The 26,526-nt window shown below is 52.7% G+C and overlaps 3 protein-coding genes across 4 annotated transcripts in view; all 3 read left to right on the top strand.

The window, feature by feature from the left end:
- URAD (ureidoimidazoline (2-oxo-4-hydroxy-4-carboxy-5-) decarboxylase) overlaps positions 1-9,066 on the top strand; it is an 11,524-nt gene extending 2,458 nt beyond the window's left edge. Inside the window, exon 2 of the mRNA XM_025364417.1 lies at positions 8,720-9,066. Within this exon, the coding sequence (XP_025220202.1) occupies positions 8,720-9,066 (347 nt within the window). The remainder of the gene's footprint in view (positions 1-8,719) is intronic.
- An 8,850-nt stretch (positions 9,067-17,916) lies between these two features.
- CDX2 (caudal type homeobox 2) lies at positions 17,917-26,287 on the top strand. Of its 2 annotated transcripts, none has more exons than XM_025364413.1 (3): positions 17,917-18,819; positions 22,242-22,383; positions 23,872-26,287. In XM_025364413.1, the coding sequence occupies exons 1-3, from the start codon at positions 18,279-18,281 to the stop codon at positions 24,008-24,010; spliced, it is 822 nt and encodes a 273-aa protein (XP_025220198.1). In that variant the 5' UTR covers positions 17,917-18,278; the 3' UTR covers positions 24,011-26,287. The 2 variants fall into 2 exon arrangements, with proteins under 2 accessions (XP_025220198.1, XP_025220197.1); XM_025364412.1 differs by having other exon boundaries at positions 22,242-22,387.
- On the top strand, positions 25,494-26,287 carry LOC112610852. The gene has a single exon (XM_025364416.1). It carries the CDS (start codon positions 25,561-25,563, stop codon positions 26,164-26,166), a length of 606 nt encoding a protein of 201 aa, XP_025220201.1. The 5' UTR covers positions 25,494-25,560; the 3' UTR covers positions 26,167-26,287.
- Positions 26,288-26,526: the final 239 nt, after the last annotated feature.

Raw genomic sequence — 26,526 nt, 5'->3', positions numbered from 1 at the left:
GCTCACTGCAAGCTCCGCCCCCCGGGTTCACGCCATTCTCCCGCCTCAGCCTCCGGAGTAGCTGGGACTACAGGCGCCCGCCACCTCGCCCGGCTAGTTTTTTGTATTTTTAGTAGAGACGGGGTTTCACCATGTTAGCCAGGATGGTCTCGATCTCCTGACCTTGTGATCCACCCGCCTCGGCCTCCCAAAGTGCTGGGATTACAGGCTTGAGCCACCGCGCCCGGCCTTGGCTAGTTATTTAACACACATTTTGGGGGCTTTATTACTCTGTGTCCAGAACTTTGATGAAAACATAAAAATTTCTCCATTTTCATCTTATTTCTCACCAACACTCCCCACAACCCGTCTGGCCAGAGGTTCTAGCTACAGGTCAATCCAGTCAGGGCCCTGAGCACAGTGGTGTGTGGACAGCACTGAACGTGGGCTACCCCCACTCCCGAGGCTTGTTTTGATGCCCCCGTGACTTGATGAAACCTCTGTCTCCTGGCTAGTGTCAGAATCCCAGATCATAGACTGAACCGGATATTGGGACTTAATCAAGGTTTGCTGAATGAATGCATGACATTTCCAAGGTGATGTTGAAAAATGGGGATTCTGGCATTCCCCTCTCCCCCACACATTTTAACTGGGTGACTTTAGTGGTAGGTCAGTGGACAAAATGGCTGGAGGGGGTTTGGGCCCCCTGGACAGTTGTTGGCGTCTGCAGTAGACACGGTTCTGGGGAGGAGCTCCCTGTGGTGAAGGCTGCCTCTCAGTTCTGCACTTGTCTGGGGCAGCTGGGGGCCTCAAAGCTGTCTGGCGGCAACTCCTCATCTTAACATCTCAGTGACAGTAGATAAGTGATGTTATCAATAGTGACAATAACAATAACAAATAGCTAAAATGTATTGAACTTTTACTCCTGGTGTGTTTCAGGCACTTTTCCGAAAACTTTGCACTTGCTGACTCATTTAATCCTCTAATGTCCCTATAAAATAAGGAATAGTATTATTATTGCCCCCAGTTTTACCGATGGGAAGACTGAGGCACACAGAGATTAAGTAACTTGAGCAAGGACACACTACTAGAAAGTGGCAGGACTGGAATTCTAATAACCCTGAGGGTCAACCCAACAGCTTGTGAAGAAAGTGGCAGAACTGGGAGTCAACCCAACAGGTTTTGAAGGCTTTTTCCAGACAATGAGAAACAAAGTCTAGAAACAGTTTTTAGGGTTTTCATTCATTTATCCACTAATGTATTTGATTAACATAAATGCTTGATGTTCTAGGCCCCATGTTTTATTGTTTAAATAATCAAATAAAATGATCTATTTCACAGCATGGTGACTATAGTCAATAATAATCTTTTTATACTTGGAAATTGCCAAGAGAGTAGGCTTTAAAAAAATTTTTTTTTTTAAATTGAGGCAGAGTCTCACTCACCCAGGCTAGAGTGCAGTGGCACCATCTTGGCTCACTGCATCCTCACCCTCCCGGGTTCAAGCGATTCTCCCGCCTTAGCCTCCCTAGTAGGTGGGATTACAGGCACCCGCCACCATGCCAAGCTAACTTTTCTATTTTTAGTAGAGATAGGGTTTCATCATGTTGGCCAGGCTGGTCTCAAATTCCTGACCTCAAGTGATCTACCCACCTTGGCCTCCCAAAGTGCTGGGGTTACAGATGTGAGCCACCTTGCCCCACCTTCAAGAGAGTAGATTTTAAATGTTCTTACTACCAAAAAATGATAAATATGTGAGGTGATAGATATATTAGAAAGCTTGACTTCATCATTTCACAATGTATACATATATGGAAAACATCAAGTTGCACACCATAAATACATATAATTTTTATTTATCAAAAAAATCCAATAAAATGGGTTTTTTGTTTGTTTGTTCATTTGTTTTTTTGAGAAGGAGTCTCGCTCTGTCATCCAGGCTTCAGTGCAGTGGCACAATCTCAGCTCACTACAACCTCTGCCTCCCGGGTTCAAGCGATTCTCCTGCCTCAGCCTCCCTAGTAGCTGGGACTACAGGCACACACCACCAGGCCCCGCTAATTTTTGTATTTTTACTAGAGATGGGGTTTCACCTTGTTAGCCAGGATGGTCTCGATCTCCTGACCTTGTGATCCACCCACCTCAGCCTCCCAAAGTGCTGGGATTACAGGCGTGAGCCACCACACCTAGCCTTAAAATGGGATTTATTACAGTCCAGCTTTATCCTTTGGATAGTAAGAAACAAACTGGGTGAAATAGATTCTTTGAATCCTAAAACTAAGGTACCTTAGAGAGACGTTCAAGTTACAGTGGTCTACCTAGTCACGTATTTGTTTTGGTGACTGAAGAAAAACCTCCACCATTAACAGAAAACAAAATTGGGTTTCTAGACTAAGGTTGAGTCCGTTTAGGTTCTGCTATGATGATTATTGGCCAGTAGGTGGCAGTCCAGGATTAATATTGAGCTCTAGTGCTATTGGGCAAAGTACCTTTTCCAGCCACTCAGTTCCTATAGATTAAAGATGAGGCAAAGGTTTTCCAGGAAAGAGAACTGACAACTAGTAAAGGGAAGAAAGTTGAAACACACATGCACTAACCTGAACAAATTCAGGACGGATTTGTGCTATAAAATTAAAAAGCAATACAACTTTCATAAGAGTTAATTAACTGTGCATTTCCACTGGCTATGGTGACTCACACCTGTAATCCCAGCACTTTGGGAGTCTGAGGTTGGAGGATTGCTTGAGCCCAGAAGGTTGAGGCCACAGTGAGCCATGATTGCACCACTGCACACCAGCCTGGATGACAGAGCAAGAACCCTGTCTCAAAAGAAAAAAAAAAAAAAAGTACATCTCTGTGCCTTTCAGAATTATAGTAATGCCACAATTTATTACTTTATGCTTATTAAATAACATTTTTGTGGAATGAATGGTGTTGGGTACTAATAAGTTCCTTATAATACAGGCTATGAAGGTTTTAGATCAAGCTATTAAAATATGTTTGTTTATTCAGTCAAAAAACAAAAACAAAAACAAACGCTCCTTACCAAAAGTGCTGTGTTGGTCAAAAAATACTCACTGAGTGCCCACTGTGCCCCAGGGATTGTCGTGGGCACTGGGAATGGGGTAGTGGCCAAGACAAGTCCTTGCCTTAAATGAGCTTACATTCTAGTGAAGAGAGACAGAATTAACTTTAAAAATACCATTATTTCAGGTTCTAGAAATTCTCAGAAAAAAATATACGCAATATGGCAGAAAATATGTAATAACGGAGGTCTTTCTTAGGAGGTTAAAATTTAAGACTGAACGATGAGAAATAAGTAGCTGAAATCTAGGATGAGGCCACTCTTAGAAAAGGAACCTAAAAGGGTGCGGTGCCTCATGCCTGTAATCCCAGCACTTTGGGAGGATGAGGCAGGTGAATCACTTGAGGTCAGGAGTTGGAGACCAGTCTGGCCAACATGGTGAAACCCAGTCTCTACTAAAAATACAAAATTAGCTGGGCATGGTAGCGCACACCTGTAATCCTAGCTACTCTGGAGACTGAGTCAAGAGAATCACTTGAACCTGGAAGATGGAGGTTGCAGTGAGCCGAGATCACACCACTGCACTCCAGCCTGGGTGACAGGATGAGACTCCGTCTCAAAAACAAAAAAAGGCAAAGGAACCTGAGACCAGGATGAACTTGACATTTTGGGGGCACAGAAAGATCAAGGTAGTTGGAAAATAGTAAGGAGTGGAAGGATGTGAGGAAGAGGCAGCAAGGGCCCGATCATGTAAAGTTGCTTAGGTCTAATAAGGAGCTTGCTTCTCCATTTGCAGTGGGTCACTGGGGTTTATGCTTTAGGATGGTGATGTGGGGGCTATGTCAGATGCAGGGGGCCAGGTCGAGGGGCCGCTGCAGTAGTAAGAGTAAGAGATGAGGTTGCTTGGACTGTGGTTGTAGCAGCAGAGATGGAGAGATGCGACTGGATTCTCAGAATAGGGCTTACAGTTGGAGTCAACAGGATTTTTTAAAAAATGGATTTAGGCCAGGCGCGGTGGCTCAAGCCTGTAATCCCAGCACTTTGGGAGGCCGAGACGGGCGGATCACTAGGTCAGGAGATCGAGACCATCCTGGCTAACATGGTGAAACCCCGTCTCTACTAAAAATACAAAAAAAAAACTAGCCGGGCGAGGTGGTGGGCGCCTGTAGTCCCAGCTACTCGGGAGGCTGAGGCAGGAGAATGGTGTGAACCCGGGAGGCGGAGCTTGCAGTGAGCTGAGATCGGGCCACTGCACTCCAGCCTGGGCGACAGAGCGAGACTCCGTCTCAAAAAAAAAAAAAAAAAAAAATGGATTTGATGGCGGAAGGCAGATCAGAAACAAAACTGAATGGTCACTCCTGTTTTCAGTCTGAGCCACTGGGTGGCTTGTGGTGCCATTTTCTGAGTGGAGGAAGACTTAGAGTTGAGAAGACAGGATGGAGGAAAGAGCTTGCTGAGTCTGAGGTTCCCAAAAATCATCCAGATGAAAATACTGACTGCTCAGTTGCATCAAAACAGAGAAGCTTGGTGAAACACTGAGAGTTCAACTATATCTGGCTGTCATCAAAGAATGGATGGCATTTCAAACCATAGGACTGGTTGAGGGCACTTAGCAAGTACATTGGTGTAAATAGCGAAGGGACGAGATGTGGGTACTGAGTCTTGTGGTACTTCTGTGCTAGTGACCTCTTTGGGAGAGCAAGATGAAAGTAGGCAAAGGGTGTCTCTGAAGGTAAGTGGTAGTCATTGTTTTTGAGACAGAATCTTGTTCTGTCACCCAGGTTGGAGTGCAGTGGCACGATCTCGGCTCACTGTAACCTCCGCCTCCCGGGTTCAAGCAGTTTTCCTGCCTTGAGTAGCTGGGATTACAGGTGCGTGCAACTACACCCAGCTAATTTTTGTATTTGCAGCAGAGACGAGATTTCACCATGTTGGGCAGGCTGGTCTCGAACTCCTGACCTCATGATCCACCTGCCTCGGCCTCCCGAAGTGCTGGGATGCCAGGTGTGAGCCACTGCACCCGGCCATTTATGGTCATTTTTTAAGGAGAGAGGGCCAACCAGGTGACATGGTCTGGAGAGGCTGAGAAAGAAGAGGTCAGGCATTGGTCTTTGGGCTCAGGCAAGATGTCCTTAATGAGTACAGATCAGCTGGTACAGCGGCTCGAAGCTTGACAGCGTGAGCCTGGAAATGGAGGTGAGGAAGTGGAGAGGCCAGGAGATAACTCCTTTAAGGTCTTTTCTGTAAGGAGGAGCAGAGAAATAGGGAGAAACAAGAGGGAAACAGGGAATCAAGAGAGAATGTTAATATTGTTTATGGGATGGGTGATTCTAAGGCATGTTTGCACATTGATAAGGGTAAGCGGTGTGGGAATGCAGAAATAGGTATTTGAAATTGCAGAAGCAAAGTCTTTGACAAGAAAGGAGAGCCAGCTTCAAGAACACAAATGGAGGGGTTGGCCTTCCATAGGAAGAACAGATTGTCCATTGTACCAGGGATAAGAACATACCCAGACACCACTGGGTGTGGACCAGGAGGCAGTTGGACTGTTATGGGATTCTGGGCTTCCATGGCCACAGTTGCCTACCCTGTTCCTCTCCATTGAATAATGAGTGTCTGCTCTGTGCTAGGAATTATTCTAGGTGCAAAATTTCAGGTCCTGTGGTCCCAGCAAATAACACACATTCACACCTACATCTATAGACGTGACACGCCAATGGCTTAGGAGGTAAGCCCAGAATTTCAAGAAAGACTGAAGAATGGGCAACACTTAGATTCCCTGTGAACCACGGGCTGTCTGACCCGCCTGGCCAGCGCCTGGGCTTCCAGGTGGGGGACACTGAGGAACGGAGGCAGGGAGATAGCACCTACTCTCCCAGTCTCCAGTCTCCCACTGGGGCTCATGGGCACAGCTTAGGGATAGCATGCTGTCACTGGCAGGGAACTGGGTCCTTGCTGCAGGGCAGTGGGCACAGTAGGCACCATTCCCGATGTACTTACTCAAGGGTCCAGTAGTTTGGGGCAATGAAGATGGGATATCTGGCCAGGTGAGGTAGGCTGTGTTTCTTCTGAGCTACCATCCTCTACCTGATTCCTCACACCTTTTTCTTGTTAGGCGCAGCTGAACGACAGAGAAAGCGGGGGGGGGAGAGAGAGAGAGAGAGAGAGAGAGAGAGACGGCTGAGAGACAGAGAGTAAATTCCAGTTTCTCCTTTTTAGTCTCTTTTCTTCTGCCCTTTGCTCTGTTAGTTTATCTGTGTCTTTTCTCTTCTCGCCGCTGCAAGTGTGGAAAACTCATGCTCAGTTCTAGGCAAACATTAACCCCGGGGGGCCTTTCCAAGCGGGAGACAAACTCTAGAGAGTGAGAAGCGAGATGCGAGGGCACCAAGGGCAAGAAGGGGTCCAGGCGTGCGCACGGTTGGCGGGACGCCGCCGCCTCCCTCTGCTGCGCGGCCTGTGCGGGGAGCCTGGTGGGGGCGGCAAGAGGACAGACCCCGTGCCCGGGCCTCCCACCAGCAACCACCTCCCCCGGCCTCCCTCCAGTGACCTCCCTTGCAGCTTGGGGAGGATGGAAGTCCCCTGACTGGACGGGGGACCTAGCGGCTGCTCTGAAACTCTGAACACTTGAGGAGCAGGCGCGGAAGGTCCAGCCGCCCAAGACTCGCATTTTCCCCTCCTCCGCAGCCCAGGCAGGTTGCAGTCCTGGGCCTGGTTGAGCGCGGAGGGGATCCGGGCGGGAGCTGAGCTCGGTTCCCCAGGCCGGGCAAGTGGACGCGTGGCACGACCAACCCCGGGCCCAGGGCTGGGGCTGCTCCCTCAGGTGGGGAATTTAACTCTCATATTTTCGCACTACCCGGACGGGGCTGGACGCGGGAAGCGGGAAAGACCCGTCCCTGTTTGCAGTGCCCCAGGGGCAGGATACCCACGAGAAGGGCTCTACCACAGTGCTGTTAGGCCGGCTCGGTGGCTCACACCTGTAATTCCAGCACTTTAGGAGGCCGAGTCGGGAGGATCGCTTGAACCCGGGAGGCAGAGGTTGCAGTGAGCCGAGATCGCCCCACTTCACTCCATCCTGGGTGACAGAGCTGTCTTGAAAACACACACACACACACACACAAAGTGGTGTTAGAGGGATGGGATTATTGGTGACATGACTTTCGTTTTGAACTTTCCTTAACCTTGCAGGGGCAGCCGTGCCCTGAAAACGCCTGTGATTGGGAGTAGAGGGTCCAGGTGCAGTGTGGTGAGTGACCCTAGGCAGGTCACTAGTTCTTTTTGAGCCTTCACTGAATCATCCCTTATATGGGGATGTTACCCCCGGTTCTCCGTGTCTTTCAGGGAGAAATTAGTTCCTGAGTTAAATGGTGCAGTATCAATCATCTTTTTATTACACAGAAACAATAAGTTTAAGAAAGAGGACGTCTACCTTACAGGGAGTTTAATTTTCAGCTCCTTTGAGATAAAATTCATTGAATGGTGTTTTACATGCGCGCCTTTTCCAACAGATTCCACGTCTATTCCCAGCGCCAGAGGCGGACAACCGCTTTACTGAGATACAGAGACAGGTACTTTCTGAGGCGCCTCAGTCCAGTTCCACTGGGTTTACTACGACTAATAATGACTGTTTCTGTTTACTAGGTATTAGGATGTGTTTTAAGTGAATGAATTGTCTCTAATCCTCACAACTTTTCAGCAAGTTAGGCGTCACCCGCATTTTACAAATCATGGCGCCCTGCTCACCATATCTGGAATCTTGCCTCGCCCCGAGGATTCTGATTTTCACTTTAGAGCGCTGAGCAAGATGGTTGCCCAGCGCTAACTCCGGGAAATCCCTGGGACTGAAAATCGCAGGTAACTCGCCAGAGTTTTTCAATTTTAGGCCTAGGAGATTATGCAAAGCTTTCCTTCAAGTAAACGCTGTTCTCTGGGGCCTCTGGAATCTACAGTCGGAGAAGGGGAATAAGCCCCGGGCCGGTGGGGGATGGGTGGGTGCAATTTCCTAAATAGAGGAAAGCCACTTTCATTCAAAGGGCTGTGGAACTCTGGCTAGAGGTGGGTTTCTTTGCAGTTAATCATCTGCAAGGCTCTTTGGATGCCTGATTCCAGAAACCCAGAACTCACACTTAGGGTCACAAAATCCAGGGCTTTTATTTGCCGAGCCCCGTGGATGTTGTCCCTATGGATGCACCCCGCCCCTGTCCGTTCTCCTTTGGAGCAGAACGAAACCCATTCCAGAGCTTTTGCAGGAAGTCTTCAGGCCTTTGCGTCCGGCCCCTTTAGACATCAAAGCCCCCCCTGAGAGCAAAGGACTTTGAAAGATAGGAAAAACTCAGGCTCCTTATCGCGTCTCTGCTCCCTCCCGACCTAGTCGTAAATTCCGAGCCTCAGCGGCCGCCCTCTCTCTCCTCCGCTCTTCTTGACCCAAGGTCTCAAAAGACAAACGTGTCACTTCCCGCCCCGCCCCTGGATCCTGGTCCCGACCGAATGTGGTGGGGACCGAGAAGCGCAAGGTCCAGGACTTGTTAGAGGGGCGCGCCAAGGACGTCCCTGCGCCGCCAGGACATCACTGCCTGGGGACTCTACTTCACCCTCCCGCAGCCTTCTTTGGGGCGGGGCGGGGCAGGGGGGCCGGGCTCGGCCTACGCGCCCCTTCGAGTGCGCGGTGCGGAGCGGGCGCGGTGACGCGCTCCCGCCTGTGTCTGTGCTTCTCCGCAGGCCAGGAGGGCATCCTGCGCTGCCACCCGGACCTGGCGGGCAGTGAGCTGCGGCGGGGCACGCTCACGGCCGAGTCGCAGCGGGAACAGAGCGCCGCGGGCCTGACGAGCCTGGGCACGGACGAGAGGCTCCGGCTGGCGGAGCTCAATGCGCAGTACCGCGCGCGCTTCGGCTTCCCCTTCGTGCTGGCCGCGCGCTTCAGCGACCGGGCGGCGGTGTCGCGTGAGCTGGCGCGCCGTCTGCTCTGCCCGTCCGCGCAGGAGCTGCGCACCGCTCTGGGCGAGGTGAAGAAGATCGGCAGCCTGCGCCTGGCCGACCTCCTCCGCGCCGACGCGGCCAAGCTGTAGCTGCCGCGCGGGCCAGGGACCAGGGAGGCACAACCGGACGCTTGGGGGCCACGGCCCGGAGCTGTGCGTCCTGGGCGGGAGGCGGACTGGGGCCTGGAACAGCGTTCATACACGTGCACAAAGGAAGTGGAGAATTGAGGCAATCATAGGAGTAATGAGTCCTTTTGTCCACCCACCCACACGCGCACGCGTTGCCGAAATATCCATATTGTTTAGTGCTTTGCCCCGGATTTATCCAGCTCACTGCTTCAATTCTTCACTCCCTTTGCGGCCCCCGACACCACCGGCCTTTGTGGATTCCAAAGCGTTTATCCAGTTCTCCCCAACCCTCTCCTGCTAAGCCCGAACTGCAAAGCAAAACGGACGGAAAAGGAATCTTTTATGCCACAGCGGTTTGTCTGTTTGTTTTCTCTTTTCCCACTTCATTTGCTGCACCCGACCTTTACATGTGAGCGGAAGCGGTGTTCTCGCTCTTGGGCACTAGGGGAGCAGACTGGGAGCCAGGAAAGTCAAACGCTGGCCTCGGTCCGGCATGGGGAGTCGGGGAAGCCGCGGGAGGGAGGCGGTGGGCCGGGGAGAGCCCTCCGAAGGGCTGGCGTTGGGAAGGCGTCCCGTGGGGACGGACGGAATAGCTGCAGCCATCGCTCCTAAAAGGCGGGGGGCCAGGGGGCGTCCACGCTGGACGGGCCTGAAGATCTCTCCCGGAGGTCGGCCTTTGGGAGTTGGCTCGACTGCCCCGGGAAACCCACCAATTATTAAAAGAATAACACTCATTGAGCAGCGCTGGGTATTTGGACCCCAGAATGAAGCGAGATTGCAGTGTCAACTATACGGAGGGAAGTGCCCCTAGAAATCTTTGCTTGTCAGCCCTGGTGTTTCAGACCCCTATTAGGCTGGGCAGCCTCCTGCACCAGCAGCCAGACTGTCCACTGGGGGAAAGTACATTAGCATCCTGCGGAGGAGCCCACCACATTCTACCACCCGCCCACACTCCCACCATCCCCCACACACGGAAGGTGTAAAGAGCCCCAACAAATACTACTTAGGCTTCTATTGGCAGAGGAGAAACGAAACACCCATGGTCTCCCCAACAAAGACAAGGTAACAGGCGAAGGCCAGAGGTGGCCCTTTTGAAGACAAAGAGCTTCCATTAGTCACCAACGGTGTCCAGGGTTAGCAGCAGCAGCAGCAGCAGCAGCAACAACAGCAGCAAGGAAACCTTTCCATAAAGAGCTGCGTGGCTGCACCCTTGGTTCTGGGGCTGATTTTCCATAGAAATAAATCATTCCTGGAGCACTAGGAATTTTAGGCAAGGAATCCCTTTTCCCGTTTCCATCTTACAGTGTTTCCTGCTGTGGTAAGGCTGAAGGAAAGAGAAGCTGGTAGTGGGGCAGGTGCCAGGAAATCGGGCTGTGCTACCAGCGTCCCGGGGCTTGTAGCTAGACACCATCTCTGGGTGTAGGAGAACCGGGTGCACACCATGAAGAAATTTCCATGGCTCGCTCCTATTTTTTGGGACCCTGCAGCAATGGTGGGGTCCTAGGCCTGGGCCAGACACCTGCCTCTCTCTAGCCAGGGTAACCTGGGGATTTCCTGACATACACATTAACTTGCTGCTTGGTGAACAGGATTTTCTGACCCAGGATCCAAATACCACAGGCGGGGCCTAAGACTCAGAATAACCCACTGTAGTCAGGCACCCTGTCCCAAAGCTGGGGGTAAACCCAAGCTTAGATAAACCAGGCCCCAAATGCAGAGTCTGTGTTCTTTATGTAAAGAAGCTCATGTGAGATGCACAGATCCCACCAGGGCTGGGTTCCCCGCATGAGCGTAGATGAGCTCAGATCCTCCCAGAGACGACCCTGTTGTCTCCAATTACACAGTTACATTTCAACAGTTCAAAGCTTGTCCGGAAAATGGTTTATTCCTGAGGGAAGCGATGCAGATGGGGGCAGATGCTGAGTCTGTCCCTTTAGAAGGTGCTGGAGCTGCGCGGCGCCTCTTCTGAAACACCTGAGCATAAGCAGCCGCGAAGGCTAGCGCAGGACGCGGGGTGTGGGCGCCCGGCTGGGAAGAGCCCGGACCAAACCCGCGGGTGGCTCTGACTCTCGCCTTCGGGAGGAGCTCTGCGCAGAGGCCGTGGCTCGCGTGGGCAAGTCACCTGTGGCGGCCTGGCAGGGCAGTTCTCTCCGGCAGCTTGCTCTTGGCTCAAATAACGATATGCTCTGGGTTTCTCTCTGCCTTGGCCTGGCAGAGCCACTTTCCGCTTTCTGGCCTCTTGTGCGCCCGAGGCGGGAGAGGAGCCCCGGCCGCGTGGACCCCAGCTTGTGCAGCAATCATCGCACATTGACTCTAGGCCCTGCTGCTCAGGGAAGGGACAGCCCGGGGCGCACCCAGCGAGTTTCAGGGGGTACGGAAGTGCTTAGGGCAGATTTCAGGGTGAACAACTAATATTTTACTTACTAATTCGTTAAAAACGCAAAGAAAACAAAACCAATCACGGTGGCAAGGCCAAGAAGAGTTGGAAAGCAAGGAGCTGATTTCAATTTCTATAAATCGACGACCCTCCAGGCACAGTCCCTTACGAAGTGGGGGCGGCTTTGCGGATTTTCACTTCCCTTGGAAATGTCCAAGCCCCGGCAGGAGAACGCTCCCAGTAAAGGGATGGAAGAGCGCAACTCCGGATAAGAACTCAGGAACCGACCCGGGCTTGTCACTCACCTGTGTAACTTAACTGGAATACGTAATGGGGCCTCCTCTTTATTAATCCAGAAAGGTAGGCATTTTGGTCTGTGAGCCCAAAAGATGTCTACGGACACTAAAATTGGAAGGAAGGAAGGAAGGGAAAAGGGCAACATAAATTCTATACATAATCTTTACCCATTTTAAATATGACACATTTCTAGAGATTAGCCACAGGATATCAGTTCTGACTCAAAAACAGAGAGGAGTTCTTCTTCTTCTTCTTCTTCTTCTTCTTCTTCTTCTTCTTCTTCTTCTTCTTCTTCTTCTTCTTCTTCTTCCTCTTCCTCTTCCTCTTCCTCTTCTTCTTTTGAGACGGAATCTCACCCTGTTGCCCAGGCTGGAGTGCAATGGTGAGATCTCAGCTCACTGCCAACTCCGCCTCCTGGCTACAAGTGATTCTCCTGCCTCAGCCTCCCAAGTAGCTGGAATTACAGGCGTGCACCTCCACTCCCAGCTAATTTTTGTATTTTTAGTAGAGACGGGGTTTCACCGTGTTGGCCAGGCTGGTCTCAAACTCCTGACCTCGTGATCCACCCACCTCAGCCTCCCAAAGTGCTGGGATTACAGGCGTGAGCCACGGTGCCCGGCCCAAGAGGAGTTCTTCTAAGGAAGTATTTACTGTGAGACAAAAGTAGATGGATACCATCTTTGTCAACTGGAGAAAAATCTGGGATGGAATTTATGGGAAATTCATGCAATAAATGAATAAACCACAGTTGTGGGGTGCCTGTGAAAGACATAGGGCATGGAGTGTGGTCAGAACTGTAGCAATAGCAGAACCTGATTGTTCTGGTACTATTTGGTGTGGGGGGTGGGATTGGGAAAATGGGAATCTCTAACTTGTGCTAGTTGGTTTTGCAGTGGGGTTCAATGTTTCCAGGTGGCACCAGCAGCTGTAGTAATAATAAACATCTATGCAGATCACTATGGGTTGCAAAGAACGCACATACTGCAGCTCATTTACTTTAAGGGACTTGAACAGCTAGCTGTGCAACTTGGGGAAAATCATCTAACCTCTCTGGGCCTTGGGTTCACCTTTGTAAAATAGAAAGGTTAAACATACTTTAAGACCCCTGGCTCCCCTCCAGGGAATGCAGCCAGCCAATGGGCCCAGTAACTCAAGAAGAGCAGAGCCTTATTTAAGCTCCTTCCCTTAGCCACATGAAACTTACCCTGTAGGACTTCCTAGGAACATATTTTCATGTGGCAAACAAAGGTCATTCCAGGCACGAGACAATGGTGAGTGAACAAATGTTCATTGAAAGCTCTCCACTCCAAGACCACGTGGTAACAGTTGGCTGGTGCTGCCTGAGAAGCCTGGGATCCTAGCATCAAGAAGTTTCCTTTGGGTTGGAAGTCCTGGTTCCCAGTAGGGACACCAATCTTTGAGACCTCCAAGTCCCTCCCTTTTGTGGATTTAAATCATCCTCTGTCCTCACCCACCATACAGAATGTGTTATACAATGCCCAAACAGTGTTCACAGGCCCTAGTTTCAGAAGAAAGGAAGAAAATGGGCAACGACTATTTATTTGCCTAACTTTTACCCAATGTACCAAACCAGATTTCTGTACCCAAATATTACCCTTTCTCCTGAGGCTCTTAATTTTCCTTGATCTCTTGGATGTGAGAATATATTTTGGATAGAGAAGCATAAATTTAAAAAAAAGAAAAAAAAAAGTGTTCCTTGCCTTGGATCAGAAACTTGGTGGTCTGTTCACAACAAACGTAAAACAGCTGGCTTTTCTCATCGCATTCTCCTGCAGCCTAGTCCCTGAGTGGTAACATGTTAGCCCACATGACCTCCCATTAATTCAGAAACCTTTCCTCAGGTAGAGAGGGTCAGACACCCAGTTTGCCTGGGAAGAAAACATGCTTCACTCCACTGGGCAAGGACACATCTGCTGCTGTGAATGAAGCCTGGGTGGCTGTGGGCAGCTGTGGTCCCTCCCTGCTGTTCAGGGTGGACATGTTGGGATCCATTGTGGCCTGATAGGGCCGGACAGGTGGCGGACTCTGGGGAGGCCCTACAGAAAGGACAGTGTCATTGATTTCCTTCCCAGAGATGTTAGCTGAGTGGGCTGTGGCAGGGCAAGACAGGGTTGTTGGGGTCAAACGAACCATTACTGAGCCTTTCTTTGTGTGAGTAGATGGCTGATTGAGTGCAATGGCTGAAAGACTCCCTAAACTCCGAATTGAGTAGAGATTGAGCTGTTTTTCCACAGTCGTATAGATGGTCAAGCTGCATAATTTTGTCAGCTGACATTCTCTTCCTTTTCACTCCTTAATTATCCTTGGAATTCAGGTCAATGCAAGGTAAGAGTTTCCTGTGCAAGGTATAGAAGGTATTGGATAATTTTATTGTCCTTTTTTCAAATTAAAAAAAATTTTTTAGAGACAGGGTCTCCCTCTGTCACCCAGGCTACAGTGCAGTGGCGCAACCATAACTCACTGTAACCTCGAACTCCTGGGCTCAAGCCATCCTCCAACCTCAGCCTCCCAAGAAGCTGAGGCTATAGGTGCACATCACCACACCCAGCTAATTTTTAAATTTTTTTTATACAGATAAGGTCTCGCTTTCCTGGGCTCAAGTGATCCTCCTGCCTCAGCCTCCTAAAGTGCTGGGATTACAGGTGTGAGCCCCTGTGCCTGGCTGGACAATCTAAAAAAGATTCAGAAAATCAACTTACATGCTAAGGTGGGTAGAGATGGCCTGCCCTAACTGGGCTATGTTAGTCACTGGGCTCCCCAGTTTCCAGGAGCCACAATTATCAGGCAGAGCAGGGTCCCCTTAGTCAGAGCAAATACTAGGACCTTTGAGCAGGGAGGGAGCTGTGTCAATGCTGTCTGGATTTAAGGAGTGTTTCGTCCTCCTGGAGGGGCAGCCTGCCCTTCCAGCAGCCTCCTGCATCCCACCCCCTTTGTGGCCCCTGCCCTTGCCACCAGCCAGGATCCTGCGTGCCTGGTCCCTTTCTGAAGAATGTGGAATGGCCCCTACACTGTCAGTAACAGAGGCGTCCTTTTGATAACCTGATCGTGGCCACTCCTGCAGTTCTACTGTTGCTTCATTTACCAGGGTCTCTTTTTCCCCCCACCCTTTTCTGCCTTAGATGTCAGCTCTAGCTCTGGCTTTGTGGAGTTGCAGTTTCAGCCGCAGGCCAACCGCAGGCCCGAGCTTCCCAAACAAGTTTGCCTCTCCCAGAGTGAGTTGCTGCAGGCTTCTCTGGCCCAGCAGAAGGACTTACAGGGTGGAAGGGCACCTCTGGCATCAGGGGGTCAAGAATGACCACCCCCCTTCCCTTCCGGCGGGCTGCTCAGTGCAGGCCAAAAGGCTCCTAAGAAAGCTGCCAAGCACCTGGGGCCTAGGACTAAGAAAGCCCTGCATGGAGCCCTGATGTGGGTGGCTTCTGCTTCCTCCCAGGGACACAGGCCTGCGCTTAGAAGCTGGAGAGGCTGGAGAGGCTGCCCCTGAGCAGAGCCAGTCATGGGGCACCAAACTGCTAGGGGCCAGGACTCTCTAACAGCAAAGATGACCAGGCTCCTAGAGTTTTGTCAGCCACCTTCTACCCCTCTCTGACTGTTCCCACAACCCTGCCTTTTCAGGGACCCAGCTGGGCCCTCTCCTGGCTGAGAGCAACCTGGATGTACAGGGATGCGTACATTCTGAGAAGCTTGTCCAAGGACATCATTTACCAGCTCCTTTCCCCTCACCAAACAGTCTAGACCCTGGGACCACAGCTGTGCCATGCCATTGCTAAGGAGACCCATTTTTGCAGTGAGGGAAATGTTCGTTTTCACAATGATTTCCTTTCCATGGCTGGAGCACTCCAAGAGAGCCTCAGGCTTCCCTGTGGCTTGGCCTGCTCTGGGGCCTGGCTTGACCTGAGGGACCACAGCAGCCCTGCCCGCTCCCAAAGCAGTTGGATGAGCAGGCCAGAGCCATTTCTTCAGGGCACAGCACAGAGACACAGCTGGAAAATGGGGACAATTAGCCAGAGGCCGGCAGCCTGGGCCATAAAAACGCAGGAAGCGGCCACCGCAGGGAGGAGGGAATGGCTGTCCCTAATAAAGTGATTGTTCCAAAGAATGCCCGCATTCCGAAGACATAGGCTGGAGCCTCAGCCTCGGCTTCCAGAGCTCAGGCCTGGGAAGGGGGGAATGTGGGGGATGGAAAGGGGAATTGTGTCTCCAGGAAGAGGAGGAAGATGTTTGCTAGATCAAAAGTTCGAAGTGCCCACCACTTAACCTCCCACATTCCCGCCCCATCAGGTCTGTGGACCTCCCCTACTGCCCTTCTCTCAATGATTTGGGTTTTGTAACGGGGTTTGCAATTTACATCCGGTTTTATTTCTCTGGAAGTCCGATGACACTCGGCTGTCCAGGCCAGGCCCTGGAAGTCCCCCAGGAGGACCAGCTCGGTCTCCCACCTCTTGAGTACACAGCTCCTTGGCCCCTGAGTACCCCACCACCCTCATTTTTAGCCTTCTTCCTTACAAACACAAAGGGTGGGAGGAACCAAAAACAGGGGATCCCGCAGCCCTAGGTTAGTTCTGATCGTTTTCAGGTGTGTCTGCAGAGGCAACTTGCTGGTTGTCACCTGTAAAATGGGGAGGATAAAAACACCTCCTAGGTTTTGTTCTAAATCCTAGGGGGATGTGAGGCTCAAGGGAGATAAACGACACTGGAGAGCACCCCAGAAATGACAGGATGAAGGCGATGGTGACAAATATCCGAGTGAAACGCTTGACAATAACAGACAAGTGCAGGTCTCCAGGAGTGCCGCGAGCGCCCGCGGGTTCTGAGAGCGCTCAAAGCCACCGAGTCAGGCTGCCCAGCCCGCCGGGCCTCGCCGCAGTGATCCTCATTCCCGAATCTGGCAGCGCTGTCAAAGGCTGGTATAGGAGGTGAACGGCGGCCGCAGGCCCACTCCACGCTGTTGTTGAAACCCAGTTGGGCGCGCGCGAGAGCCGAATCTCGCCGCCTCCGCGCTCCTGTCGGGGTAGCTCCCGATTCCCGGCTGCGCGGCTTCGGTCCCCAAGGCGGTCGCTCCCAGCCCTAGGCCCCTTGGCCGCAGCGCTTCCCAAACCGAGAGAGATCCTTTCTCAACTCAGAGCTTTTCATTAACAATCGTTAATAACGGCCCTGAGTTGCCTTGTGATCTCCTGGAGATGAAAAATAAATTTCTTAGGAGAATGTTTCACTTTGTAAAGGACAAAGAGTTTTAAAGATATAGGTATGATGTAAGACACATAAATACCTAGGTAAGTATTAGCAGAAATTCTCTTTTCCTTCATTGTTAACCACTTATGCAAGTATAAGAAAAATACAAGTGTAGCTCAATGAATTTTCACAAACTGACACTCCATGTAACCAGCAGCCTAAGAAACAGCGTTACCAGCGATCCCCTAGTTCGCCTCCTTATGCACGCCAATAACCACTAGCCTAACTTCTACCACATGCCCATTACTTTTGTAGTTTAAAACTTTTGATTCTTGAATGTAAACGTTTATCAATAAATCGCTTTAACTCAAATCTCAAAGGTAAGATGAAGTCAGAGATGCAGCCTGAATCTCGGATCATAATTTATCTTGTACGGAGGGCGAGTAATTTCCTTGGGCAAGAAAATAACTGATTGGAGGTGACAGTTGTTTAGGGCTGCAGTCGTCCCGGCCAGGAGCACAGGGCGGGAAGGAATGGCCCATCTCTTAGGGCTCTCTGCTTGTCACCTACCAGGTTGGTCAGAAACGTTCTCATCAAAGCAATGGTTTCTCTTTTCTTTTCTCTTTGGGACAGAAGGAGTTTCTTGACCGCCCCCTTCCCTGCAAATGCATAAACAACTACTGCTCCTGTCTCCAAGCTCAGATTCCCACCAAGATAGACTTTTCTCTTCCCCTGTCTTTTGTAAGTCTCTTGATTTCATTCTTTGAACCTGTGATTGGAGGTTAAAGTGCACCAGGTTGGAAGGAGGAAGCTCTTAACAATAAAGGTTTGAATATTTAGCTGTGATCAGGTCGCTGCCCTCTCACGAACCTCCCCCCCCCTTATCTTTTAAAATGCAAATTATGTTTCAGGGGGTTGTGCGTTGAGTGCGCGCTGCGCCTCGACGTCTCCAACCATTGGTGTCTGTGTCATTACTAATAGAGTCTTGTAAACACTCGTTAATCACGGAAGGCCGCCGGCCTGGGGCTCCGCACGCCAGCCTGTGGCGGGTCTTCCCCGCCTCTGCAGCCTAGTGGGAAGGAGGTGGGAGGAAAGAAGGAAGAAAGAGAGGGAGGGAGGAGGCAGGCCAGAGGGAGGGACCGCCTCGGAGGCAGAAGCGCCGCGAGGAGCCAGCAGAGCACCGCAGGCTGGGGCGCAGCCACCCGCCGCTCCTCGAGCCCCCTCGCCCCTTTCCCTTCGTGCCCCCCGGCAGCCTCCAGCGTCCGTCCCCAGGCAGCATGGTGAGGTCTGCTCCCGGGCCCTCGCCACCATGTACGTGAGCTACCTCCTGGACAAGGACGTGAGCATGTACCCTAGCTCCGTACGCCACTCTGGCGGCCTCAACCTGGCGCCGCAGAACTTCGTCAGCCCCCCGCAATACCCGGACTACGGCGGTTACCACGTGGCGGCCGCGGCTGCAGCGGCAGCGAACTTGGACAGCGCGCAGTCCCCAGGGCCGTCTTGGCCGGCAGCGTACGGCGCCCCACTCCGGGAGGACTGGAATGGCTACGCGCCCGGAGGCGCCGCGGCCGCCGCCAACGCCGTGGCTCACGGCCTCAACGGGGGCTCCCCGGCCGCCACCATGGGCTACAGCAGCCCCGCTGACTACCACCCGCACCACCACGCGCATCACCACCCGCACCACCCGGCCGCCGCGCCTTCCTGCGCTTCTGGGTTGCTGCAAACGCTCAACCCCGGCCCTCCTGGGCCCGCCGCCACCGCTGCTGCCGAGCAGCTGTCCCCCGGCGGCCAGCGGCGGAACCTGTGCGAGTGGATGCGGAAGCCGACGCAGCAGTCCCTCGGCAGCCAAGGTAAGCCGAGGCTGCGCCCTGCCGGACCCTGCTTGGGAAGGCGCGGGCAGAGCCACTGGCTGCTGCGCGTCCGCCCGTCCGTTACGCACAGGGGCGTCCCGGGCTGTCTGGGAGCTCCGCGCCAGGAGGGACACGGTCCGGGAACAAATTCGGGGGCCTCTGGACCCTCGAGGCTTCTCTGACCTACAGAGCCTGGGAATGAATATTATGAGTCTCACAACACCGTGTTCAGGCGTCCTCTTTTCAATAGCTCCTCATTCGCAACCCCGGGACATCTTCGGGAAGCTCTAGGGAATGTCGGCGTGAGCACTGCTGGACGCGGGCAGAATCGCGTCCTCCCCCACTTGCTGCCGCCTGCATTGCTTGCGTGGCTCCTGGCCGCGGAGGAGAGAGGGAGGCTCGAACCTTCTTGGGCTAGATCTAGGCCATTTCTTTCCGCTCTCTCTTTCCCCATCTGAGCCATCTAATAAGAGAATTGACCTGGAGAGGGGTGGGGGGTGTCGGGGGACGGCTAGGCTGTGCGTGGGACAGTGTTTGGCCATTCAGGCCAATTCAAGGTACAGCGAGCAGACAGACCAGGTAGAGCTGCTGTCGCTGGGAAGAAGGTGCTGGCCCCAGCTGCTAAGGCGACGGGGGCGCGCCCCGTCTCTGAACCTCTGACCTGTGAAGGGGTCATTTCAAGCAAAAGCTGGAGGGGTAGGGGCAAGAAACCGAGGGGCAGTCGTCTGCGGAGAGAGCAGGGAGACGGGGAGGAAACCCTGGTGGAAATTAAGCCGCTGCTCCAGGTAGGGGTCATTTTCCCACAGCTTCCTTTAAAGGGTGTCAGGGATGTCTGTGAGTGTGTGTGTGCATGTGAAAAAGATCCTAGGTTTGCCGGACTGTGGGGCTCATTGACTCCGGGTCTGCCCCTTCTGGTGTTCGAGTGTGCCTAGAGGTGGCAAGGAAGTGCGGTGGGGAGAGTCCTAGTTGAGTGCCCCCTTTATTTCATCAAGTCTTTCCACAGCCCTCAGCGCTTCCGCTTTTCTTGCTTCGCTCCTTGCTGCCCCAATTGGGCAGGCACGCTGGTTATGGGCACTTGGCAGAAGTTTATAGCCAATTATAGCTAGTATAAATCAAAGCGCCCTTTAGGGGCTGCTTCTGGGCATCGGTTTCTGCGTCACTGTGCACATGCTAGGGAGAGTCCTGGTGGGAATGCGGCCGTCCGGGGAGAAGGCCACAGATCAGCCTCGGGTGGGCCGCAGAGCTTTGGTTTGGTCCCTTCTCCAAGAGGAGGCGCCTTCCTCCTGGCAGGGGCCCCCAGATCCTGGCTCCCAAAGACCCACTTTCTACGGCGCATGTCTGGGGAGCGGTGGCGGAGGTCGCGCACGCCCTAAGGAAGACTTTTGCGTGTCCCGGGAGAGTGGCCGCGGGGTGCGGGCCGGGAAGAAGGCGGGAGGGAAGCCGCCAGAGCCCAGGCCGCGAGGTCAGCAGATGTGAAGTCCTGCGCCGAGGTGGCAAGGCCGCAGTCGGCGCCGGGTGCCCTTGTGATGTTAATGTGGGGTGGCCGCAGCCCGCTGGCCGGAGCCAGGCTCCTCTGCGGAGCGTCATCTGTCAAGGGGTGGATGGGGGGGACGCGGCCCGGCCTGCTTTGATATACACCTTCCCGGCCCTGCCATTGTCTCTTTTAGGGCCCGGAAAGAGGGTGGTGACTTTCGCAGTCAATAATGAATTCTGACAAGTCCCTCTCATCCCACCCCTCCACAGCCCCGCTCCTAGGTTCCCAGGGGGTGTGGGGCGCGGGCCGAAGAGCGTACAGGGTCTGGTCATCGCCTTGCCCGGCCCGTCTGGGACACTGAAGGGGCAGCACCCGAGCAAGGGTCGCTCCGAGGTACTTCCAGGCGAGTCTCCCTCCTGGGGTGTTCGGCTGAGGGAACTGCCCTGAGCCCCAGCTCCGGGGGTGTCCTCTGTGGCTCCAGTCAGGCTCCGGTGCCAACCCCGCCTGATGCTATCTGCGTGACCTGGTCTGATTCTCCATTTCCTCATCTGTAAAAAGGTGCGAGTACCAATGGCCTGGAGTGGGTTTGAGGCGGTCACGCGTGTCCGAGCGTTCACGGCGGAGAAAGTCGCGTTAGTTCCCCTTACTTTCATAGCAGGCGCGGGGTCGGGCCATTCAAATGCGCCTGCAGGGCCGTGTTTATGTTAATACGCCTGGCGGGGAGGGGGATGAAAGCCAGGGCCGCCATTTGCTCAGTAGTGGTAATTCAAACAGAATGTGGTTGTTATTAAGGCATTGAAAGGGCTTTTCTTTGATAAGATCGCCTTGTCCTGCATTGTTTGCGGCTGTGTTCCCCTTTCAGCGGCTCGGGGGAGCTCCCTCTGATCAGGCCTGTATCTTCCCAGGACGCTTTTGTTGTGGTTTGCAAAGGGTTTTACCTGAACAAAGTCAGCCTGCGGGACATTAAACACCTCCAGGCAACTCCCAGGCCCTTCAGATCTTTCTGTGGGACTGGGCACTGGGAGATTGAACCTGTTCAGCTGCAAGAAGACCCAAAAGTGGGAGGGAGCCAGAGAGAACAGCTTCTGACCAGGGCTCTGCCAAGGGCTGAGCCAAGACAGACCTGGTGGAGACGCCAGGCTCGGGCCTGCTCCAACATTGTGGACACTATTTGTCAAGGCCCTTCAGTAAAACAATCAATCTAGGATTTAATATGTTGACTCAATCCAATGAGCATAGATCACTGGTCAGGATAACTCTGGCCAGGTTTGCAGCAGGAATAAATGGAGGGTCAAAAAAGAAAAAGTACCAAACGCCAAACCTGGATTGGGCAGGTATAAAGTGTCCCTAGCTGGAGGGGTTTGCTGCCTGTTCCCTCTGCCAGAGCCCAGCTCAGAATTCCACCAGATGGGCCTGGTGTGTCTGGGGGATGATTCCGGCGACTTGTCAGCTCCTGTACCCTGCTTTCCACTTGTAGTAAAGCAAAGAAGTAACCCCCATACCTCCTCTACAACATGTGCCCACAATGACAGCTGTTTTCGGGGTGGGCTTCCATCTCTGTTAGACCTGGAAATCTAGATGTTTCCAGGATCCTGACCACTTCACCCTGCCCCCTTTCCGCTGGTGTCAAATATATGCCAGTACTGTATTTGGTTTACTGAAAGGGTGGTTACATTCTGTTATCTTCTGTGTGAATTAGGTTTCCACTTTTCTTAATTTTTAAAAACCACTTAATACCAAGGTTAGTTTAGTTGCCTCCACTAGCCTCACACCCTCCCCCCACAGGACCCTCTGGGGGGTCTTGTCAGACTTGGCAGGAACCAGCCAAACCCGGGCCCCCCGGGGTGGTGGAGGAAGAGAAATGTCCCTGGGTTAGGGAGGTTTGTCATTACCCATGACTGATGGGCTGCCTTGCAGTTCTCAGCCCTCACTTCTCCTTCCTCCACAGTGAAAACCAGGACGAAAGACAAATACCGAGTGGTGTACACGGACCACCAGCGGCTGGAGCTGGAGAAGGAGTTTCACTACAGCCGCTACATCACCATCCGGAGGAAAGCCGAGCTGGCCGCCACGCTGGGGCTCTCTGAGAGGCAGGTGGGGACCGCCTAGCTCCCTCCGGGCGGGCCACTGCCTGGGAGAGGACCATGAGAGTTAGAAAATCTGGCTGCAGGGGCCATCTAAATCTGTGGAGAGACCGAAGCAGGAGGATGCAAGCATTCGTCTTTGGAGCACTTTTTTTTTTTTTTTTTAAATAGAGATGGGGTCTTGCTTTGTGGCCCAGACTGGAGTGTAGTGGTACAATCATAGCTGACTGTAGCCCTGACTTCCTGAGCTGAAGGGATCCTCCTGCCTCAGTCACCTGACTAGCTTGGACTACAGGCTCCAGCCACCATGACTGGCTAATGTTTAAATTTTTTACAGAGATGGTCTCACCATCTTGCCCAGGTTGGTCTCAAACTCCAAGTGATCCTCCTGTCTTGACCTCCTAAAGTACTGAGATTACAGGTGTGAACCACCATGCCTGGCCTGGAGTACTTTTTGTCCCCCCCAAGATGTAGTTTTGCTCTTTTTGCCCAGGCTGAAGTGCAATGGCGTGATCTCGGCTCCCTGCAACCTCTGTCTCCCGGGTTGAAGCGATTCTCCTGCCTCAGCCTCCCAAGTAGCTGGGACTACAGGCATGCGCCACCGCACCCGGCTAATTTTGTATTTTTAGTAGAGATGGGGTTTCTCCATGTTGGTCAGACTGGTCTCCAACTCCCGGCCTCAGGCAATCCACCTGCCTCCGCCTCCCAGAGTGCTGAGATTACAGGTGTGAGCCACTGTGCCTGGCCCTGGAGTACTTTTTTAAAGGTCCCCTTCTACCTTTAGTCCTCTTTTTTTGATGTTGTTGATTTTTTTTCTCTCTCTCTTTTGAGGGATATAGAAAGTGTGAAAAAAAGCCAGGGGTGTTAGTTTAATCCAGAATTCCATTTGGGTCTATAAAGACATATTAAAGACCTATTCTCTTTGTTTCTAGCACTGTACCTAAGAAAATAAACTAAATAAAATACTCAGTCTCTCATAAAAACTAGAGGGACAAGACTTGGTTCATGAACATTTTATTTATATCGTCTAGAAAAACAGGCCAACTTCACAGCCAGGAAGCCACACAATTAAATCTCATTTTCAGCTCTAAGGTGAGGAAAATTACATTTTAGTTTAGCCTTGAGGGGTCAAAGGTTGCCATTTGAAGTACACCACCCAGCACTGGCCTCCCTTTGCTGTGTAGAAAGGGCCTTGCAGTTTCTGTTTTCCTTGGTTCTGAGACTTTACACTTTTCCAGTAAATGCGTAGATAAAAGTTGCTTTGAAAGCAAACCCAGGGAGCAAGGAAGGAAGAAGACTCTTCCCCATGAGGCTGAATTGGGCCTGAGAACGGATCCAGGGCTGGGCTGTTATGGGGACGCCCAAGGAAAGCTTCTAGAAGGACTTGGAGTTCTGTAGTTGGAGCGGAAGATGTTGATGATACTGCTGGGTACTATTCCTCTTTTCCCTGGCATCTTCACCACCATGTGCTTTTCTCCACCTTTCCATTTCTAGGTTAAAATTTGGTTTCAGAACCGCAGAGCGAAGGAAAGGAAAATCAACAAGAAGAAGTTGCAGCAGCAACAGCAGCAGCAGCCGCCGCAGCCGCCTCCGCCGCCACCACAGCCTCCCCAGCCTCAGCCAGGTCCTCTGAGAAGTGTCCAGGAGCCCTTGAGTCCGGTGTCTTCCCTGCAAGCGTCAGTGCCTGGCTCTGTCCCTGGGGTTCTGGGGCCAACTGGGGGGGTGCTAAACCCCACTGTCACCCAGTGACCCACAGTGGTCTGCAGCAGCAGAGCAATTCTAGGCTGAGCCATGAGGAGCGTGGACTTCGCAAAACTCCTCAGGAGAGACCCCTCCCCTTCCACCCACAGCCATAGACCTACAAACCTGGCTCTCAGAGGAAAAATGGGAGCCGGGAGTAAGACAAGTGGGATTTGGGGCCTCAAGAAATATACTCTCCCAGATTTTTTACTTTTTCCCATCCGGCTCTCTCTGCCACTGAGGAGACAGAGAGCCACCACTGGGCTTCATTTAGGACTGGCAGAAGCATTGCCTGGACCGACCACACCAACGAGGCCTTCAGCCTCCTCCCCAGCTCTTCTCATCCTAGATCTGCACGCTGCACCTCTGGCTAGAGCTGAGGGGAGAGAGGGACTTAGGGGAACAGCAAGCTTGAGGCCAGCCTGCTTATGGCCCTCGGAGGTCCAGCTGGGCCTCCTGCCTCCGGGCAGGCAAGGTTTACACTGCAGAAGCCAAAAAGGCAGCTAAGATAGAAAGTTGGACTGACCAAAGACTGCAGAACCCCCAGGAGGCCTGTGTCTTTTTTCTCTTCCCTTCCCAGACCAGGAAAGGCTTGGCTGGTGTATGCACAGGGTGTGGTATGAGGGGTGGTTACTGGACTCCAGGCCTGACCAGGGGGCCCAAACAGGGACTTGTTTAGAGAACCTGTCACCAGAGCTTCTCTGGGCTGAATGTATGTCAGTGCTATAAATGCCAGAGCCAGCCTGGACTTCCTGTCATTTTCACAATCTTGGGGCTGATGAAGAAGGGGGTTGGGGGGTTTGTGTTGTTGTTGCTGCTGTTTGGGTTGTTGGTCTGTGTAACATCCAAGCCAGAGTTTTCAAAGCCTTCTGGATCCAGGGGGGAAGAAGTGATATGGTGAAGGGAAGTGGGGAGTATTTGAACACAGTTGAATTTTTTCTAAAAAGAAAAAGAGATAAATGAGCTTTCCAGATTTCAGATTCTGTATTTATCTTCAGATTTTGTCTGCAACTATTTTTTAAAGAAATGAAATATCTTCTTTGCTTGCGAGCTGATTTGGAAAATTCAGAGAGGGAGTGGAGATTATCAGGACAGGCTCATTTTACCCCAGAGCATCAGAAGCCTGAAGGAGCAGGTTCTGAGACCTTCCCTGCCCCCAAGCCTGAGCCCAGCCTAGGAATGCGTGGCTCTCCTGGGGGTGCCTTTGGGCAAAATGCACATCTGAATGGCCAGCTGCTTCCCAGCAGCCAGAAATTATGGGGGGTGGGGGTGAGAGGGCCCCCTCATAGCATCTCACCAAATCCACATGGAGGCTTTTTACAAACAGCAGGCAGTTCCCTTCTGCAGTGACTCCCTCCTAAGGACACCCCACAACCCAGCTAGTTAAACGTGAGCATTAAATTTTTCTTAAAAATCCCCCTACTTTCCCAAGACAGCACTTCCATGAATTTAGTCTTCTGTAAATCACTGGGCATTTCTGTGAGCCCTTTCTACCTCCACTTTCTTCTGTCCTCGCAGTTTCCTTATCCCGGACCGCGCCCCACTTCCCACCCAATCACCCCACAAACAAGATTTCAAGACCCAATAGAAAATGATCCTTTTAGTGACAGTTGCTTGTCAGTTGGCCGATCCACTGGGCACCGGGGTGCAGTCTTTGAGATTTTTGATCTTGGAGGCCACCGAGCTCAGCGTTCCGGGCAGGACCTGGGCGAGGGGCGCTTAGCCCTTCGTTTCGATCTTCCCACCAACATCCGAGAGCCTAATCAGCGCGCCCACGGAGGCGCCTTAAGGGCAGTTGGGGAGGATGAGCAGAGCCGGGAGACAGCAAGAGGTACAGACCCTCTGCAGCACCTCTCCAGTTCCGCCGCCCTTCCGGGTGGCGTATACAGCTCCAGGATTGGGAAAGGGGCTCCGGAGGCCCGGCCCGCGGGCGCCTGGCCTCGAAACCAGAGGCAGGAGTGTGGGGCGCGGGGTTGGGGGGTGCCGGGCAGAGGAGGAAGCCTTGTCCGGGTCCGCTGGGCGAGGGGTCCCGGGTCAGGGCCGGTCTGAGCCCCGGTGCCCCGCAGGTCTCCCCGCGCCCCGGCCGCGCCCACACGCCCGCCCCCTAGCCACTGCGGTTGCTATGCGTTGCCGTGAAACGCCTGTCAATAAACCCTGTTTGGACAGTGGAGCAAGAGCACATGGGTTGTTTGCTTAGTGGTTAGAGGTTCAAAAGTCGACATTGTCCCGCTGCAAGCGATTACAAGTTCTTCCCCTTCCCGGGGCTAGGTCCCCTTGCACGCGGGTACGGGGCCAGGGAAAGGAGCTCGGCTGCTCTCTGAGATGCAAGCACCCGGCTCACTGCTGCGAGCGCCTGGCAAGCCTCCTGGGCCACGGAAAAAGGTGCAAAACCAGGACCCTCTCAGGCAA

Source organism: Theropithecus gelada, chromosome 17 (genome assembly GCF_003255815.1).
Source record: "Theropithecus gelada isolate Dixy chromosome 17, Tgel_1.0, whole genome shotgun sequence".
In the NCBI taxonomy this organism is placed as follows: Eukaryota; Metazoa; Chordata; class Mammalia; order Primates; family Cercopithecidae; genus Theropithecus; species Theropithecus gelada.
This window is presented reverse-complemented; position numbering and strand designations above follow the sequence as displayed.